Source organism: Ochlerotatus camptorhynchus, unplaced genomic scaffold (genome assembly GCF_037179485.1).
Source record: "Ochlerotatus camptorhynchus isolate MF236.1 unplaced genomic scaffold, CSIRO-AGI_Acam_v1.1 ptg000361l, whole genome shotgun sequence".
NCBI classification, from domain to species: domain Eukaryota; kingdom Metazoa; phylum Arthropoda; class Insecta; order Diptera; family Culicidae; genus Ochlerotatus; species Ochlerotatus camptorhynchus.
The window spans coordinates 13,030,645-13,052,215 of record NW_027040849.1 but is presented as its reverse complement, the minus strand read 5'-3'; the positions used below and the strand labels follow the sequence as shown (position 1 = coordinate 13,052,215).

The 21,571-nt window shown below is 40.3% G+C and overlaps 1 protein-coding gene across 2 annotated transcripts in view; it reads left to right on the top strand.

Moving 5' to 3' along the window:
- LOC135709516 (aquaporin-like) overlaps window positions 1-16,713 on the top strand; it is a 32,981-nt gene extending 16,268 nt beyond the window's left edge. For both annotated transcript variants that reach the window (XM_065231913.1, XM_065231914.1), the window contains exons 2-4: window positions 15,627-15,882; window positions 15,945-16,238; window positions 16,301-16,713. In XM_065231913.1, the coding sequence (XP_065087985.1) occupies window positions 15,634-15,882; window positions 15,945-16,238; window positions 16,301-16,507 (750 nt within the window). In that variant the 5' untranslated portion in view covers window positions 15,627-15,633 and the 3' untranslated portion in view covers window positions 16,508-16,713. The remainder of the gene's footprint in view (window positions 1-15,626; window positions 15,883-15,944; window positions 16,239-16,300) is intronic.
- The last annotated feature ends 4,858 nt before the right edge of the window (window positions 16,714-21,571 follow it).

The window sequence follows — 21,571 nt, the reverse complement described above, 5'->3', positions numbered from 1 at the left end:
AAGAATTGTACGCCGATGAATGAATGAGGTACCTAGTCTTGCGGATCATCGTGAACAGTTGGAAGATTGGTCTTAATTGTCGAAAAGCGGAATGATTTTTTTTTTGCTGTCAAATTAGGCAGGTTCTGATTTAATGATGTTGTTGTGTGTCATTATGGCAGGCAAGGTTGGGGCAATTTTTCTAGGTGAGTTGCTAGTTGTAAGATAGAGAACTTCTCAAGGGGGTGTGATGAGTGTCCCAGTAACCAACCGTTTCAATTGAAGAGCATCCATTAGTTATGTCACGCTTTGAGGCGGACAGGTGAATGGAGCAAGAGGCTAGGGATTGATCTGGAACCATACTTACACGTTTATAGATTTGCATCTTCTTGCCCATTACTTTCTGTTGTTTATTTATACTATAGGGTAACGGGAAGTTACATTGGGGCTATGCTACTTATTTGGGCCAATCGCTAAAAATCAATTTAAAGCAGGATTGACTGATTCTTCTACGTCAGTGGTTGTCAAACTTACGTTGACTGCGACCCACTTTGAGAAACTCAATAATCTTGTGACCCACCAATAGTGTTATAATTAATTTATAGTTAAGTTAAAATCTCGTGAAACTCGAAGGTTCTGGAATCGCTAAAATGACTCTTAAAACGCCAAAAATCGCCAAGAATCACCAATTATCTATGAATAAGTTGAATGGAAATGATATTTAATATCAACATGAAAATCGCTAGAACTATTCCACAGCCGCAGACAGTATATGAGGAAGTCAAACGCACACTTTTTGACTGTAGTCTCTTCATCCATTCAAGTCTCCTCATCCATTCATGTATGAGTTAGGTTTATGAGTGTGCGTTTGACTTGTACTGTCGCATTAATGGCCCTTCGCTCATTTTCAAGTGCTATTCAATTTTCACACTGCCGAAATTATCAACCTACCCTCTTCAGAACTTTCTCTAGCTAATAAATTATCACACTAAAGCTTCATGTTGATATTAGTACAGTCAAATTTCGCTCGTTGGGCTATGTTGACGTTGGGCTGTACCCAACCTAAATCGAAGTCAAACGTCATTTCTGACAGTGCTGATTCATTTTCGAGGGGCTTATGTATGAACAATTTGGATAATTGCTTAAGGATTGTGATGATTATACGAGGGGGGCGACACATCTAAAATGCCATGTAGATAGCAGCCACGATAAATGTCCTTTTTTGAATCAGTGTAATTTTGTCAGATTTCTCTCCACACTTCGTTTTCGTTTTCGCTGCATCTACTTTTCCATGCTGCAAAAGATGCAAAAGATAGAAGTGGATTTTTAAATTTTGGTATCAACACAGTAATTTGGATGTTGCGAGAAGGGTGTGAGTGTGACGTGAAAAATTATTATTTTATCATATTACGCGATGTACTGTGTAATTTGAAGAGGAATCAGCAGTGATAAATGTTATTCACCCATATTCTCGTTTTCGTTCGAAACGTATTTTCTATACAAAAAAAAAAGTTGCGAAAACAAGAATATGGGTGATTATCGGATCCGCTGTTGATCACTATTGAGATTCATCATCGTGTTTAGCATTTCTCGGAGATTCTGCAAGAATACGAATAATCGCTCTGACCTTGTGCAGCCAGCGTGCTGCATTCGAACGAGTTTGGATCAGTTCTTTTGCTTTTTTAGAGAGACTTTCAGCCCTTAGCTGGTTCATCTACAGTTAGGATCAGTTGAATGTTGTCTGCCTATGAGTTTGCTTTGGAGGAATTACCGCAGGAGGAATACGTTCAGTTGTTTTTCGCAAAACAGGACAGTTTCTGATGGTTGGTAAGATTAACCAGTGAATTGTATGGTAATTCTTTATCTTCACTTTAGAGAAACTGATCAAGATGGTGGATCGCCAGATAAATGCACTCGACGTTAAGGAATTTGGTTGCAATGGTTCAGTGCATTTATCTGAACAATAATGACGTTACTCTCATTTCTAAAAGAGAATATTCCAGCAGACTATTACGTAAGGCTACCAGACTTGATGCAGAATAGTTCGGCGAGTTTGATCACTAGTATAATGTGACTGGAGATCTGCAGAACAACTCCACAGCAGCCGGACTGGTTATTCACACTTTTTTTTAGGATGTTGGCCACCCATGTATTACACCCGAACAATTTGCTACATTCTCATGACGACCGAACACTGACTCGATATTTTCAATATAAAAATATGAAAGAGCTACATTAGCCTAGTGAACCTCTTCGATATGAACGACCTCTATCATCGAATCACAACAACATCCAAATGTTTGTCTGCATCTCGATACGAGTTTACTATTACAGATACTCATTCATAAGCTGATAGAAATTTACTGGCACGTTGGTAATCAGAGCAACCAGATTGTAACCAACCTAAAGCAGTAGATCCGAGACAGTCTGGCTACTAGTCGAGAGTATTACATACATTAAATTCTTTCTAAAACTAGACAACTTGTACATTGAAATCATGATTAGCGCTTGCAGTTCGGGCTCATCCGAAGATGAAATCAATCCCTCCAGCTTATGAAGACCTAACATTCTATAGATGCAGTACGTGCAGAGTTGGATGAAGTTGATGTTTTAAGCAACAATTGCGTTACTGTTCGAATATTATATTGATTCATATTTCGTCTCTTGAAGATAAATATAAGTGCATCAGATGTGGTTGGCCGATAAAGAAAATAAGGTTCAACGTTCAACCAACTGTGCAGGTTCAAATTGCTTGCCACTTCGTCCTTGATTTCATCTACAGACAATAACCGGGTTCAAGGTTGCGGTGGTTGTCCGAAGAAAAATAAGATTGTTTCAGTGAAAGTCATATGGGATTGAAAGACCTGGAATGGACGAGAATTACTTGGTCGTAATCATGTTGTAACATTGTCCCGATGTTATCAATACATGTATTGAAGTAATTGTTTGTTCTAGCTTCTAAGGGCACCAAAACATTAGAATAAAAATCGCTGTTTTTACGCACCTATGCGTACACAAATGCTCATATAAATGCCAAGAAGTTGAGCACGTTTCTTCGGGACCCTCTAGTCTTAGAGTTACCTCTATGGCACGACTGAGTTGCAGGCAAAGACACACGATAATCTAATCGAGTAAAAAAAAATACTGTCGATAGCACTATTGAAACTAAGAGGTACAAGGTACAACCATAGAGGTGACTCTAAGACCAGGAGGTCCCGAAGAAACGAGCTCAACTTTTTGGCTCAGCTCTGGTACTATCTTCGATCCCAAGCTAATCAATGCACGCCTCGAAACATAGGAAAATCCACGAGTCCCTCATTTTATCTGTCATCCCGGAAATGATCCGGTGCCTCGGGGAAGTTGGAAATTCTTAATAAAAATTAAAACCCGTCGTGCGACACAACATACTTCATGGAATCCGGCCGGTAATGGCCTTATTGACAAAACACGGTCACACAAGCACTCCCGAGAATGTTGTGGATTCCCAGAAATGATCCGGTGCTCTCGGGGAAGTGACCAATTCTCGAAAAGAACCAAAACCCGTTGTGCGACATATCAAACTTCAAGATTTTACAAAACTCGGCGACCTTATAGAGAGCCCACATTTCTCGACAATCACAGAACCTAATTGGACTTGTTTCAACATAGTTTGGTCAGACCTTGAGTGATTGACATCGTATTCATACAACATGAAAAGCGGCAAGTTGACAAAAATTTAGTGAGCTCATTAGTCCGCAAAGGTTATTGAAAATTAATCGAATTGTTTAAAAATTTATGCGTGAAATTAGCGTGAATCACAGTTTTCGTGCACCTAAAAAAAATTCACACGTTACCCTTATGTGTTCCACACTTCGATTTGCGCAAATTGCTAAACACATCCATTTCATGTGTGAATCTTATAATGTAAATTATTCCCGAACACTACAAGTTCAATTGTGATACACTTGGATTTCAAGTGTCTCACATTTTGTTATCAACAGTCTGACACTTAATCATCAAATTTCCTTCATTCAAAAGCATATTCTCGAACATATCTGGCTCGTTTATCTTATTTTTGATAATCGATCAAAACAATATTGCATTTCATTTAATTATTAATTCATTATAAATCATTATTAATTCATAAAAGATAAGAAGAAGAAAAAACACTGCAGCTCTCTCCAATCACGTCACTCCACCAGGACCTAGGAACCCAAGGATACTGTAAAAGACAGTTATGGAGATATAAAGTTTTCCAGTTTTTGATATTATACTCAGTTATTTAATAGGATTTACTTACCATTCCTGATCAGTTTTCTGTTTTAAAGATGATCCAGCCAAAGGGCTGAAAATCTATCTAATGAAGCCAAAAATAAAGTTCTATTTCATATAGAACTGTTTAACTTCTTCACACCGGCTGACAAATTGATCGCTACTGGTAAAAGTAATTATTGTCAGTAAAATAAGATCCCATGAATTTCAATAACTAAACACACGAAATTATGGTGTGATTTGTTTTGATTTCACCGACAGGTGGAACATGTGATTTTTGAACATTGATCCCATGAAATGCGAATGAAATTCACATGATATCATGGTGACTGGCAATTAGCAAAATGCATATTTGAAAACACATGAATGGAACATGTGGATTTTTTTGAATGTGGTCATGATCCAGCATACTATCTCTATTAAGATGATTCCTTGTAGAGTCTACAAATGGCTGCTACGTAAGCTACAATGCACTTCCTCTTCGAATTTTCAATTACACAAATATCGGAAATCAGAGCCCAATTTCACCTGAAATTGCTACTTCATGTATGTTGCAGTGCAGCAAACGTGGAGTAACAATTTGAATGTTGTACGTATCGTAGAAACTGATATTTGTGCATTTAAAGGTTATGGTCACGATATGGTAAACAATAGTTGCAAATTCCAAACCTACGACTGGATGCCTTCCTTCAAATAACAACTGAAGTGCGGTAAAAAATCGGTAGAACTGTTTCAAACACATCGTTGGTACTTGAGCGGTCGGCTTTCATCTCTTTTTGCCAGTGGTGGCGGGGGGGGGACACCCCTCAGCATCTTTCTCCAAAGAGGGAGTTTGGTAAAAAGAGATGAAAAACCGATTTGTACCTTCCTTAAAAGTTGTCCTAGCTCGCTATTCTACTATCTATATGCAATTTTCACACTACCGTACTCTAACGGAACTATCAACTCTATACTTTCATCCACTCCATCTATCGTATACAAATTACCACTACAGTCTGTTATTTGAAATTAGCATCTTCAACTACCCAAACAACATTTTTTTTAATTTTCCTAAGAATTTTCTTAGCAACAAGTTTCAAGTTATCGCAGTCAAATTATTGACAAAGATGACGGAAATCATGCTCAGTAACAATAACAAGAACCATAATTAATAATTAATAATAAAAAGTACCAACAAGTCAATTGCAATAGAAGATTTTTCACTGATGGATCACGCATTGATGGATCCACTGGCTTCGGCGTCTTCAATGAATACTCAACCGCCTTTCGGAAACTTCAGGAACCTTGTTCCGTTTATGTTGCTGAGCTAGCAGCAATCAACTTCGTATTGGGGATGATTTCCGATATGCCCATAGACCATTACTTCATCTTCTCGGATAGTCTCAGTTCGATTGAGGCTATTCGGTCGATGAAACAAGGTAGGCACTCATCTTATTTCCTTTCAAAGGTAAGGGAGCAGATGAGTTTGCTGGTCGAAAGATCATATATGATTACCTTTGTATGGGTCCCCTCACATTGTTCAATCCCAGGCAATGAGAAGGCAGACTCTCTCGCAAAGGTGGGCGCACAACAAGGCGAGATTTATGATAGAAGAATTTCACATGATGAATTTTTCCCATTAGTACGTCAGAGTTCTCTTTTAAGTTGGCAAAACAATTGGACAAATAATTCTCTTGGGCGGTGGTTACATTCCATTATTCCAAATGTTTCTTCGAGAGCGTGGTTCAAAGGTCTGGATGTAAGTCGGGGATTCATTCGAGTGATGTCAAGACTTATGTCCAACCACTACTCGCTAGACGCAAATCTCTATAGAATAAACCTCGTTGACAGCAATATATGTAGGTGCAGAACCGGTTATGATGTCATCGATCACGCAGTTTGGTATTGCCCGGGTAATGACGCCTCCAGAGCACGACTATTGGATACCCTAGTGGCCCGAGGTAGACAACCCTTCCGTGAAGTAAGAGATGTATTGGGAACACGTGATCTTCCCTACATGCAAGCGATCTACGAATTCCTTTGTTTGTCTGATGTTAGAGTTTGATGTGACTATCCCCTCCTTTCCAAACAATTTCCCGCCATTGTGTCCCAGTCTTATTATCCTCCTGTTCCTGTGCTACTTGCCCCTGCCCAGCCAGGATTTGGTCAACCGTCCGAGAGTAGTATCTGAAGGAGGCTTCAGAAACCAGTTTCCTACCTAGATCCTTCCAATTGCAATTGTTACCCATTAACGTCGAGCCCGCCACGAGTAATTGGTACCCAATACTAACCTAGAAATACTGCTATTTAAAATGTAAATCAAACATTACTGATTTTGGCTCCGCAAAGTGTCACACACGACTGAGCCTAGTAAATAAACGAACTAGTTAAAAAAAATATTAATCAGTGTGGAAAATCCAAAAATTGATTTTACGAATTGTTGAAGGAATCTTAAGCTCCAAAAGAACATGTTGTGTTAACCAAAAAATTTGCAGATAACTACTAACTTAATAAACTCTTTACTGGTTTTTTAAATGGTTTCGTTTGCTCCGAAGATGTTAATGAATCCATTATCACTATAAAAACGGCTTATAATGATATATTAGCATTATGCACCAAGTTGATAACTGAACGAGTGAATGTTAAAACTAAACTTTGTCCTTGGCTTAACTATCATACGTGGCAATGGATAAAACTTAAACACAAATATTTGAAAAAAAAGTAAAGAAAAATCCTTATAATGATCATCTGAAAGAAATGTTGAAACATATAACTAAAAAGACTGATATTGCTTAAAAAAAAAGATGTAAAAATGATTATTTCATAAAATTATTTGAGGACACAAGTAGTGCCAAGGTTTGGAAAAACTTAAATGGAATATTGGCAAGGAAAAAACATGCTCCAAATATTGAATTTCAATAGGATGGACATAAAACATCAAATTGTTCAGAAATTTGTGAAATGTTTAACCAATTCTTCTCAAACATTGGAGCTAATCTTGCTAGTAGTATTCGAAAAAATAACTTAAATCCTTTGAGTACTGTAAGTCGCCTAGAGCATACTATTTTTCTCAAACCTACTGATGTAATTGATGTTTCTTCCTTGATTAATAATCTAAATACTAAAAAAAGCTGTGGCCCTGATAATCTTCCAGCAAGTATAATCAAACATAACCTCAATGAGTTTGCAAATATTTTTACTCAACTTTACAATTGTATACTGAGACAAGGGAAATATCCAGATTGTCTCAAAGTAGCAAGAGTGGTGCCTATTTTTAAAGCCGACGATGTGTCTGATCCTTATAATTATCGTCCTATTTCCACACTATCTGTAGTTAATAAACTTTTCGAAAAATTTCTAGTAAATAAAGGGTGTCCACGATGAAATTGCCACACTATGAAATTGCTCTAACTTTTTAACCGTTGGGTAGAATTTAATGAAAATTTGGGTGGATTTAGTTCATAGTGCATTATTTACATCCTGCAAGTTTTAAAGTCCTGTGATCAAAACTCGCGGAAATGGAGTCGAAAGAACAGCTCGTGCGTGATGAAATCTTTTGCATTCATCACGAGAACAAGGATCTCTCGCATCGTTCCATCGCTAAAACGTTGGGAATCGCGAATTCCACGGTGTCGCGAGTGATTAAGCGGTTCGAGGAACGGTTGACCACCGATTGGAAGCCCAGAAGTGAAGGAAAAAGTATTCCGTACAACACCAAAAATCACAACCACGTAGTTGGGGCCTTCAACCGAAATCCGAACGCCTCCGTTAGGGATGTGGCTAAGAAGCTGCACCTAAGCCGAAGTTTTGTCCAGAAGGCCAAAACTAAGGCTGGGCTTCGAACGTTCAAGGTACAAAAGGCCCCTAATCGCGACGAGAAGCAGAACAAGTCCGCCAAAACCCGTGCCAGGAAGTTGTACCTCAACATGCTGACGAAAGTTGAATGCTGCATCATGGACGACGAAACATATGTGAAGGCCGACTTCAAACAGATCCCCGGCAACCTGTTTTTCACGGCCAAGGATAAGTTCAGCGTTCCGGAGCATGTCCGCACTCAGAAGATGTCCAAATTTGCGAAGAAATTCCTGGTTTGGCAAGCCATCTGCACGTGCGGGAAGCGGAGTGCACCTTTCGTGACCCAGGACACGATGAACGGACAGGTGTACATAAAAGAGTGTCTCCAGAAGCGGCTGCTTCCTCTCCTGAAGGCCCACAACGTCCCAACAATCTTCTGGCCGGATTTGGCCTCATGCCACTACTCCAAGGACGTGCTGAAGTGGTATGCGGACAATAAGGTCAATTTCGTGCCGAAAATGTTCAACCCTCCCAACACTCCGGAGCTCCGCCCCATCGAGAAGTACTGGGCGATTATGAAGCAGCACCTTCTTAAACGACCTAAGGTAGTGAAGACAGTCGAGGAACTGAAGAAAGTATGGGTTTACATGCAAAAAACGGTTGATTCACAGGTTGTGCAGAATCTTATGGCCGGGGTTAAGGCCAAGGTGCGGGCATTTGCGTATGGACTGTAAATAAAATACGAGTAAAACGGTAAAATGAAGTTTAATAGTTATTTCTCAATCCCTGAAAATTTGATGGCAATCGGATGAAAACTCGAATTTTGCGATTCAATTTTGTGTGTGGCAATTTCATCGTGGACACCCTTTAGTCTTGTCAAATTCTTGAACAAATTTAATGTTTTGCATAAATTTCAATATGGTTTTCGGAAAGGATGTAGTACTTCTACAGCAATAGTCAAGCTAGTTGATTTTTTACTAAATAAAATTGATAATAAATGTATCGTAGGAGGCCTCTTTATTGACCTAAAAAGAGCATTTGATACCCTGAATCACAATATTCTTCTGCAAAAATTAGAAAGCTATGGCATACGTGGATTGGCTAATGACATTATACGTAGTTATTTGAGTGATAGGAAACAGTTTGTGGTATATAATGAAGCACATAGCTCTCTCCGATCAGTAAATATAGGGGTTCCACAAGGTAGTAATATCGGGCCTCTCTTATTTCTTATCTATATAAACGATATAGAAAATTTACCTCTTAAGGGAATAGCTAAATTATTTGCTGACGATACAGCACTTTTTTACCCAAATCAGGATACTGCATCTATCATTTCCTGCATAAACGATGATTTACAGGTACTCATGAGATACTTTGATACTAACTTACTTTCGTTAAACTTATCAAAGACTAAATGTATGGTGTTCCACTCACCGAGGAAAAAAAAATCTCCATACAACAGTCCGTCAATTGGGTCTAACGTAATAGAGAAAGTATCAAGTTTTAAATATTTGGGCTTGGTATTAGATCCTACGCTCTCTTGGGGGGATCATATTATAGAACATGTACAACGCAAAGTATCATCTCTATGTGGCCTAGTGTATCGTGTTAGTAAATTTGTGCCTAGGAACGCACTTCTAACTTTTTTATCATGGCTGAATTCATTCTCATCTGCAGTACTTAATCATCGTTTGGGGACATGCTTGCAAGGATAAACTAAAAAAGTGCAAGTATTGCAAAAAAGGTGCATAAAAATCATCTATCACCATCCACAATTGTTTTCCACTCTTCGACTCTACGCAAATAATTCGCACAGTATTCTCCCGTTACGCGATTTGTGCAAGTTACAGTCTTGTTTGTTTATATATGATTCGCTAAAAAATCCCAACATGCATCGTAACCTTATTTTACCGATCACAAATCAAGAGCCACTTGTGAAAAGGGCATACAAGCTTTTTGTAAACAAACCTTTGTAGGCCCTTTTCTCGCCAACCGAGTGTCGATCACGCAAACCAGCAATATCATCGGGAAGGGGAAAGTGTCCTCTACACGGTGATGTTAAAAGTTTCCGTTGGTGTCATATGGGTGGCGAGAAAAGGGCATAAGAAGGTTTGTTTACAAAAGGCTTTTATGCCCTTTTCACATGTTGTTCTGGAAATCATGATCATAACACTCGGTATGCGAATAACCTAATACGCTCGAGAGCATTCACATGCCTCGTTCGAATACGAATTTCTTTTTATGGTCCATCTGTGTACAATGCACTTCCGGAATGTTTGAAAAACTTAAACAACCGACTACACTGAAGTCTTTTTTTACACGATTTTTTTTACGCGGTTTTTTTTTTACACGGTTTTTTTACACGGTTTTCCACGATTTACACGGTACGTTTTTAACGATTTCTCGACAACGATACCACCTATCGACTTGATTCCAATCACATTATCCGTTTCAAGCTTTTTGTAATCGAATGGCATACTTAAAAAAAAATCACAATTTTTGGTGTAAATACAGAAATTTTAAAAATATGTCTATATGGACCATATCATGCTTTAATTACAAATGGCATCAAAATCCGATTTTTTAAAAACATTTAAGCATGCGAAAAATCAAAATCTCGTAGGTTTTTTTTACACGGTTTTTTTTTTACACGGACCGTATCCCCCGTGTAAAAAAGACCTGAGTGTATTTTTCAAAACCAGTTTAAAGCCATACTACAAATCCAAAATCAACGAGTTCTTGATATAAATTCGAGTCAACTATCGATTTATAATTATAAAATTTACACTCTTTACGCTAACCTTAAGATATTAAATTGTATATATTAATTAATTGAATTGTTCATGAGTTGAGGATCCCTTCAAAGGAACTTTGTTCCACTGGGTACATCCTAACTTTGTTAATGATTGTTATTTTGCATCACAAAAATTTAAAATTAGTAATGTTATATTTATATGTCAATATGTTTTCTCTTGTTACGTTAAAAAAAATACTATCGAGGAGTCCACTACCAGGGGGCTCTCAGTGTGAGCTCTTTGGTGTGGGGGTGTGTTGGCAGGCCTATAAAAAAATTTAAAAAAAAACTTGCAAGAAATTAAGATCCAAAGAATATATTTTTTAAGGTAACAAACTCATTTTTGCTCTATATCTGAATTTGCCCCCTGGCTTTGCCTATGTCAGCATAGAGATGGTAAGCACAATAATCTAAATTACTTGCAAGGTCATTGATGAACATGGAATATAACAGTGGACCCAGAACAGATTCTTGTGGGACACCACTTGTTACATTCAAAAGCTCTAATTTTGAATTATTGAATTCCACATATTGCGTAAGTAAGTTCACAGAAGTTGTATCGAGAAAGAATAAACTACTTAGTTTACGACATAACAATTTATGGTTGATATCATCGAAAGCTTTACTAAAATCCAAAAGAACTTAGAAAAGGACAATCGCATTTGGATTATGAGAAGTCAAGTCCAATTTTACGATGAAATGGTCATATTAATAAAATATATATTTTGCAACAAAACTAAAAAAAAAAATACCAAATTCTGAGAACCACTACATCGTTTTGCTATGGAATGGCTGAATAATGGTAAATTTATAGCCTAAGCCATTATGAGATCATGACAAAGTTACGATATCTTACGGTACCGAATAGAGAGTCTTACTGTACTATTGGAACTAAGTATGTTGACTACTTTAATCCCCTTTTCAATCATTTTCAACTGCATTTGTTTCGAGCCGTAACAGTTTTGTATCGTCAATAGTCCGTGTACGCCTTTGTAAACGGCTAAGTATACTTCAAATCACCTTTTTTTCAAAAAAAAACCCAAGATGAAATATTTTAAAACCTTCAGATATTTGATTGTTAGGATGAATATTAACTTCCTGTAACCAAAAAACTGAAGTACATGAATGTTGAAAAAATGTGTGCGTCAGTAGCATTGGTATTCAGTACGGAAAACAAGATCGACAGAAAACAAATCATGGAAAACAGAAATCTTCTAAATTGACCTGAAAAAGAACTGACATCACTGATGAATTCGAAATATAGTGGCTTGCTTAACGCTCCAGTGGCGCCACCATGATAAATGCGAGCACATTCCCAACCAAAACCTGATTTGCGAAGAATGTGATTGTGAGTCCTATGTCTGTTTGTCTGTGGCTTTAACGTTAACACGTTAAACCTACTAACATGTTTACTATCGGTAATGACGCTAACTTTTTGGTTAAGGGTGCCTATCACTAAAGAACATGTCGTTGACGTAGAAAAATTATGCATAAATTACAATCCTTGATCTCAGTGATGGGCTCAAATAAGGAGCACAAGCCAAATTACATCCCGTCACCCTACCTACTGTTCACAGTTCCGGTTCTTACCAGCAGCAGTAATATCAACAATCAATACGAAACTAACGATTTTAAATTGGCTCACTACTTGACTAGCCTATTGGTCCTAAGCAAATCGATTAACGAACCCATTCTAGTTGAAATTCTAGTACTGTTTTGATTCTCTATGAAAATTTGGCAGATAAAATGAGGGGTTCGTGGATTTTCATATGTTTCGAGGGGTGCATCGATTAGCTTGGGACCGAAGATAGTACCAGAGCTGAGCCAAAAAGTTGAGCACGTTTCTTCGAAACCTTTCGGTCTTAGAGTTACCTCTATGGTAACATTCAGCACTTGAACAAGTACGATTTAATTGTTTTCAGACTGGCAGCTTTAATAAGTAGTCGGAAACGTTTTGCGGGAATACACTTGTCGTCGCTGACCGAGTTCGAGAAGACGCAGATGTGCGTGTGAGATGATAGAGAAATTAACTGGAATGAAATATAGAATGTGTCCAATTAGTACAGGAAGTGATAAGAAGCATGCGATGGAAATTTATGTAACATATAAATTCTCGAATCAACTTTGAATGATCGTTTGGGATCAATGCATGGTGAGATTATATTCAATTTAATTTTAGCATTTATGGTCTCATCCACATAACTTGAGGCACAGAACATTGTGTACCAACAATTAACGCAAACACTTACGAAGGAAGAACGTATGTAGTGTAAATGATGGATTTGGTAATACATTATTCTATTATTGTCAGGGGGTGAACAACGCCCTTGAGAGGTAAATATTGGCATGTGGATACATTCTTTTTCAGAGCATCCTATTGGCCAAATTTGAGTGCTCTAGGACTTTGTTTACCCCCCTGACGGTAATAGGTTAAGGTATTGTCGAAGCCATGCTTGGCATGCACAGTTCTACACACCAACTGCTCATTTGTTAATAACTTTTCACTCAGTTGTTGAAATTTGTTTTTCTTTTAAGTAATTGATAGATTAGGATCATAGTTTACTATAGACATGCAAAGAGTAGGTAAATCTTAACATTTGAATCAACACCAATGAATTTTTACACTTAAAGTCCAAGATGTGCAGCGAGCATTTCTCACTTCATTTTTTCAAAGCAAAAAAAAATATAGTTTATTACTAGAATTAAAATTGCCTTTTATGTTGTATCTATAACAAGCTTAAACTCTATTCTATCTACTGCTTCAAAAAGAACTATGTTTCGTCAACTATGTGCAAAGTTATTAGCAAATGACCAGTTCGTGAACAAAACTGTGTATGCCAAGAATGGTCGAAGCCGGCATTTCCCCTATAAAAAAGAGTTCTTGACCTTCGAAGCCTTTAATAAGCCGCCAACATATGTTGCTGATAAAAAAAATATCAGCTTGTTAAATTTACTACCGTGAGACATATAGTAGTATTGCAACATTCATGCATGGAATCTTCAATTTCCGAAGTGTACCTACTTATGATTGTACGCATCAACCTGTATCCACCAGTGTTCGCACATCCAAAACTTGAAGGTAATCAATTGATTAATATTCAATACACGAATTAATTTCGCTTTCAAGCCTACCAATTCCTGATTCACAAATTGACAGTGGGTGAACTTGAGGGATTCGGCGTATTGTAGCTGCGCCTTTACTGACTAGGCTAAGGGAACAATTAGTAATTCAGCACTCGTGCCGCTTATCATTGATGTTTTCATCAGACCGACAGACTTGATCAGTCGTCGGAAATCGCGATTCACGTGAATGCACTTTTCATCCACCAATTGCTCCGTCCAGTGAGAAGACGAAAATGTGCGTGAGATGATAGGGGAGTGATGAGAGTAAGGCCAATTAGTGGCGGAAGCGAAAAGCGCCATGCAATCGGCAACAGCGGTTGATGTGACATACGAATTCTCCGGATTATCTTTGCTGGGTCGTTCTGTGGATCAAGGGATGGTGTGATTGATCCGTATTAGAGCTGACATGTTCGATCCTATTTAAATCAAATTCTCAATTCATTCAATTTCTAGAATGAATTCAGAGCTACGTTACACGATGAATCAAGGCGGACCGCGAATGGAGAGCGTTAGAAGTCTTCGGTGATAAAGTGCTTCGGATAATACTACTACACACTTAGCCAGCTCGGCAACTGTATCAAAACAGAACACTTCGTCAATTCTCAATAGCGTTCTTTGAGTCTAAAACCTGATAAAATTTCAAAGCAGAGTGTGTGTGTGTGTGTGTGTGTGTGTGTGTGTCATCCTCTATCCCTCACACAGCCGGGGGCGTTGGACAAGTAGAACTGCGAATAATTTGATCAAATCTCATGCTCCGTAATGGTGCCCTTTATGTTGTACTTCAAAAAGGGTAACTTTTGAGGCAAGACAGGGTGTCCTCAACAAGTTAAGGGAACAGGATGCACTAGATGTCCACAACAGGTACAGCAAAACATCAAATAGACGCCCTTATTCACACTAACTACTCAGGGGATAGAAGGTCAAGAAGAGCCACCGCCGCCAACTAAAGCTTGAACAAAGCAGAGTACAAATAAAAACAAAAATCCCAGTCTCAAATCACCGCCCAAGATGCCATAACGGATTCCACAATCAGGATAGTAGTTTATGGCAGGGTCCAATCATAAAAATTATATTGTGTCAATTATCCGGTTATCATTCGACAATTGCTTCTTCTGTTTCAGACGGCAACGCTCTGTCTTGGGTATGTACAGCCCATGGTACCTCCGAAACGTTATCAGCTGAGCAGTAATATGACCAGCGTACGTCATAGCAGAATAATGATGGAAAAATTTTCTCCTTAAAATCTTAGCCGCAATGTGTAAATACCTACAACATTGATGAGCTGTTGTGTAACGTTTCTGCAGATATCACACATGAGTTGAAAATCAGCTTTGCATGAGCTCGACCTAGCTCCATTATCGGTCAGAAGTATACCTCGTTGGAGGCACTTCTTCCAATCAGTGCTGTGTAAAAACGGATTTATAAAGATCATAGCGTGAAAAAGTGAGTCTCATTCAACTTCACCCAATCGAGCCACAGTGATAAGCCACTGATAATGTTGTTATTCCGTAATGATGACCACATGTGGTGAATTGTGGCAATCGCCATCGTTCGACCTGTTGTTTTGATTACCATCACTCAAATCGGGCGATGATGCTAAGAACCGGGTTCAAGCGAAACATGACCCATGACGGAACTCTTCTCGTCACTCCAATGACTTAGTTCTGTATTCTAACTTAAGAATTTTCTTTTCTCATTGCAGAGCAAAAATGAAGAAATCAACCCTAGACAACATATCTATTCTGCTGGCGGAGCTTTTGGGAACGGCTCTGCTGGTACTGCTAGGATGCATGGGCTGCGTAGGAGGACTCGGGCACACTCCATCACACTTTGAGCTGTGCATCAACTTCGGTCTGGTGGTCATGATCCTGGTGCAGATCTTCGGATGCGTTTCAGGATGTCACATCAACCCGGCCGTAACGGCCGCGGCCTGGGTCTACGGTATGGTTTCCACCAAGGTAATTATTCACCTTCAAACTTCCAAGCCATCATGATCTATAAGACATTCCTTGATTTCCAGATGGCTATCGGATATTTCATTGCCCAGTGCGTCGGAGGCTTCATGGGTTTCGGAATGCTCAAGATGCTCACCCCGGCGGCTGTGTTCACGGGTGCTCTGGAAAATGGAGCCGGTTTCTGTGTGACCACGCCCAACGATGCAATCACGACGATGCAAGCCGTGGGAATCGAATTCCTGGCCACCGGTGTCCTAGTGCTGATGTGCTGTGGTGTGTGGGATCCTCGCAACTCCAAATTGCACGATTCGGTACCGCTCAAGTTCGGTTTCACCATCGGATGTCTGGCCGTTGCTGCCGTAAGCATTCTTCTATTCAGTAAAGCTGTTCAAAGTATAATTATATGAATATTTTTTTCTAGGGCCCCTACACCGGAGCTAGTATGAACCCGGCCCGATCGCTGGGACCGGTTCTGTGGAACGGCGTCTGGACGGATCACTGGATCTACTGGGTGGGTCCGCTGTCCGCTGCGTTCATTGTCGCTTTCATGTACAAGACCGTCTTCAGGCGCGAAGCTCCTCAGCAGGAACTGATCAGTGAAATGAGGGCACTCAATGCCGAGAAATAGAATGCTCAAACCTCGTCAGTGGAAGGTTATGTTATGGTAACGCTCTTCATCGATAGTGCCACTGAAAAACAAATGCCAAATGAACAGAAGAGAATTTAGAAAGTTTCCGGTTTACTGGAAGTGGATGAATTTGTTGTTAATTTTAAGGACAGGATAATGTAAGCTGTATTTTGCGATGTGTAATGTTTGAGACGATACAGCGGAATAAAGATATTGAAGTTTTAAACAATGCGTCCGTTAAGTCCATCAATAGTGGATAGTAGAGAATCAAATGACAACATAGGGTAAATAGCGTTTAAACATTACTTTTGAAGCCAATCAAAACGGCTCAATACAGTGCTTTCCTGATTTTGTCTACCCCAGATGTTACTTACCTTACCTTACCTTACCAACCAGGCTAAGGCCTTGTTGTCCTCTGCTGTCCGAAGAAGTCGTGCCCAGCCCACCGTAGTCGCCCAATTTTTGCGATGTGGACGATGGATGGTTATCCCAGCAGCTGGTGCAATTCGTGGTTCATTCGCCTCCTCCACGTTCCGTCATCCATCTGCACTTCACCGTAGATGGTACGCAACACCTTCCGTTCGAAAACACCAAGATGTAATCAACGTGTTGTAGACAGTCAACTTCGAGCGGCGGCGAATTTTATACGACCGGAGCGTCCTCCGGATTCCAAAGTAGGCACGATTCCCTGCCATAATGCGTCTTTGAATTTCTCTGCTGGTATCATTTTCGGCGGTAACCAGTGAGTCCAAACACACGAACTCATCGACCACCTCGATTTCGTCCCCGTCAATCTGAACTCGGGGTGGGAGACTAACATTGTCTTCCCTAGAACCTCTTCCTTTCATGTATTTTGTCTTTGATGCGTTGATGGCAGGTCAAACCGCCTAGCTTCAGCCTTAAGTCTGATGTACGTTTCCACCATCGTCTCAAAGTTCCGTGCCATGATGTCGATGTCATCGGTGGAGCCGATAAGCTGGATGGACTTCCTGAAGATCGTGCCACTCGTGTCCATACCTGCTCTTCTGATCACACCTTCTAACGCGATGTTGAACAGCAGACACGAAAGTCCATCACCTTGCCGTAACCCCCTTCGAGATTCAAAGGGACTCGAGAGTGTCCCCGATACTTGAACAACGCACATCACTCGATCCATCGTCGCCTTGACCAATCGCGTCAGTTTTTCCGGAAATCCGTACTCGTGCATAATCTGCCATAGCTGATCTCGATCGATTGTGTCGTATGCGGATTTGAAATCGACAAAAAAAATATGTGTGCGCACATTGTGTTCGCAATAGCGAAACTTCCTAACGTTCACCACCGTCAGCCGTGTCAACGCGCCACTCTCCGGCAAGAAGCGTTTACAACACTCGCGGTCCTTTTGTGTGTGTATGCGTTACGAATCGAGCCGTCGTAGAGAGAGAGAGGGAAAAGTACAGCCGACCGTCGCTGGCTTGGCCGAATCAACAGTGAGCTTCCATCGACCAATCACAGAGCAGAATGTATCATAAATGTAACCTTTTCGTAGTTTTTGTATATTATAAAAGCAATAGCCATTTTCGAACCATAATTCAGTTTTATACCAGAAGCAGAGGAATAAACATTGTTCTTATCAAACCCAAAGTAGCCGTTTTTCCAAGCAAGAAGAAATTCCCCTGCTTGAACTGACCTGACTGGATTCGCCGATTAATTTCAGCGTCGCCTCGAAACAGCTTGAGCCCGACCTTCGGAGATAGCGTGGTTTCCTTTTCACCCGATGCACATAGCTCACTACATCCTACAAAAGAGTTGCGCGTTGAGCTCTTTTCAGAGCTCAGCAAGAATTTTCGGTAGTCGTAGCTTATCGCTGGGTGATTTGGAAGCTATCTTGCTGGATTGCATCGTCGCCATCGTTCTTTAGCGTGCGTGTAGTGGTAGTGGACCATTATCGCCAATTATCTTCATTGATATCCAACGTCGGTAGCAGGCTGATTGCATTGTCGACATTAGCGTGAGTGTGCGTGCGGTGGCAGTGAGTCATCACCATCATCGACATCGGCAGTAAGCCGATAGAATCATTGTGGTTTTCACAGTGTGTGAACACAATCGCCACGACATCGATCAGCAGTGGGCTGATACGTGGATGGCCATCCATATTGTGCAAATTGTGAAAGTAGTGGTTAGCAGTGAGCTAACGTGTTGGTGGCCATCCGTCTCCATCAATGTTGGCAGTGGGCCAACATATTATGGTCCTTCGAACCGGATTGAACCAGTGAGAAAAGACAGTCTAGTGATGAACAAAAGTGATTGATCCAAAAAGACACCAATGAACTAAAAAGTGAAGCCCTGAGAACAACTTGAACTGAAGATTTGAAGTGAAGTGAAGTGAACAAGCAGCTTGGTTATCGCTCTACCAGCAGCGATTTTTCTGATGTCCGTTAAGCGTACTCCAGTAAAAGCCCGGTGTGCAGCCAAACATGGAGGAAGTTAAATCCATCATTCATCAACGAGGACAGGTAAAGGGTAAGGTCACTGCAATCTCCAGCGCTCTGGAGAACGCGGAGCACGACCCTTCTCAGGTGAGTCTCCCATTACTCAAAGTTTATTCTAAAAAGTTGGAAACACATTATGCGGAATATACCGCTTTGCATAAAGAAGTGCTTAATCTTATTGCTCCAGCAAAAATTTTGGAGCAAGACGAAAAATTGAACGAGTTTGACAAGCTTCATACGGAAGCTCTCGTGCGGTTGGAATTTTTAGTGCAATCTTTGCAAATTAAACTTGCTGCATTAAATGTTGCGCCACAACAGTCTGAATCTTCCAGAGTGATAATTCAGCAAGCGCCGCTTAAAGCTCCTATCCCAGTTTTTGATGGGAAATATGAAAATTGGCCTCGATTTAAGGCGTTGTTCGAGGACATCGTCGGTAAGGACTCGGATTCTGATTCTATTAAACTACATCATTTGGAAAAATCATTGATTGGTGCCGCAGCCGGAAATATTGATTCCAAAACTTTAGCAGATAACAATTACAAACATGCTTGGGAAATATTGACTGAGCGATACGAGAATCCTCGTATCATCATAGACACACACATTTCCGAACTTTTGAGTATGAAGAAAATGACTAGGGAATCTCACAAGGAATTAAGGGATTTGGTTGATACTTGTACTCGAAACATTGAGGGACTTAAATTCATGAAACAACCAGTGGAAGCAACTGCGGGATTGATTATTAACAAATTAATAATATCTTGTCTTGACTCTGCTACACGAAAACAGTGGGAACGAACTATTAATCATGGTGACTTACCTGTGTTGGATGATACTCTCTTGTTTTTGAAAGATCAATGTCGCGTTTTGGAGCGGTGTGAAGCCGATCACCCGACCGCTGCTCCTAAGTCACAACCAGGCAAATTTTCCCACCCTAATACCAGACCTCCCAGTGTTAAGGTTCATGCAGCATCACCGGATGCTAGTAACGAGTCATGTCATTTTTGTAGTAAGACTCATTTTTGCTACCAATGCCCTGATTTCCGTAAGCTAACAGTGTCTGCCCGTGTTGGTAAAGTAAAGGAATTTCGCTTGTGTTTCAATTGTCTCCGTCGTGGCCACAACTCCATTGATTGTTTGTCCAAAAATCGATGCACAAAATGTGGCAAACGCCATCATTCCCTGCTACATGAAGAAGGAAAGAAGTCTGAAGAAAGCGTTGCACCTGCCCCCAATCAGAAACCTAACGAAGCTATTCCCAAACCTGTCACGGGTTCCCTCCAGTCCACTAATGTCGATTCAGTTCAATCAACTACTGTTTCCTCCTCGTGTTCACATAGTGTTACACTTCCCAATGTATTGTTGTTGACTGCTAAGGTGAATCTGCTCAACAAGTCTGGCCGTTTTGTACCCTGTAGAGCCTTCCTAGATTGTGGTGCTCAAACAAACCTGCTCTCCACCGCAATGTACAATAAACTAGGGTTTGATGGAGTTCCTATTAGCGTTGACATCGTTGGTGTCAATTCTACCCGCAGCAAATCTAATCGTCTTGTTGATATAAATCTTCGCTCCCTATGCAGTGATTATGAAACGACTCTCAAGTGCTTGGTTACCGAAACGATTACAAGTCCGTTGCCATGTAAGGCAATCAACATTACTCAATGGAACATTCCTTCCAACATAACTCTAGCCGATCCCCAATTCCATGTCCCTGCGGCTGTAGATTTGCTTATCGGGTTAAGTCACTTCTTCGACTTGTTGAAGGTTGGACACATCGTCCTTGCTGAGGGTTATCCTGAATTGCGTGAAACTAAACTGGGATGGGTAATTGCGGGAGAAATTCGTAATGAGATTCCCGGTATCGAAAACGTCCGACAGGTAAATTGTGTTTCCATTGAGTCGCTCAATCAGACAATTAAGCAGTTTTGGGAAATTGAAGAAGTTGAACCCAGTCCTATTCACACTGGAGAATCGGAAGAATGTGAGGAGTTATTTCGGAGCACATATCTGCGTGATTCAGCTGGCAGATATATAGTGAAACTTCCTACTCGCGAGAACTTGCCCCAACTTTCTGACAATCGATCCTTGGCGGCCCTCCGTCGGTTTTTCCTTCTCGAGAGACGTTTACTGAAAGACCCTGATCTCCATCTCCAGTATTCAAAATTCATTGAGGAGTACATATCCCTTGGACACTGTAGAGAAATTAATGAAGCAAATGACCCCCTTGAAAGGCTCAAGTATTACATGCCACATCATGCCGTTTACCGGCCAACCAGCTCAAGTACTAAACTAAGAGTTGTGTTTGATGCATCGGCAAAGCCCCCCTCCGGAGTTTCTCTTAATGACGTGTTAAAGATTGGTCCCGTTGTTCAGAGCGACATATTGTCAATTTTGTTGAGGTTTCGCAAACACCCTTTCGTTTTCACAGCCGATATTTTGAAGATGTATCGGCAGATTCTCATTGACCCTGAACTGGCTTCCCTCCAAAGAATATTCTGGCGCTTCAACCCAACTGATCGCATAAAAATCCTCGAGTTACTGACTGTTACGTATGCTACCTCCGCTGCCCCGTTTTTAGAAACTAGAGCGCTGG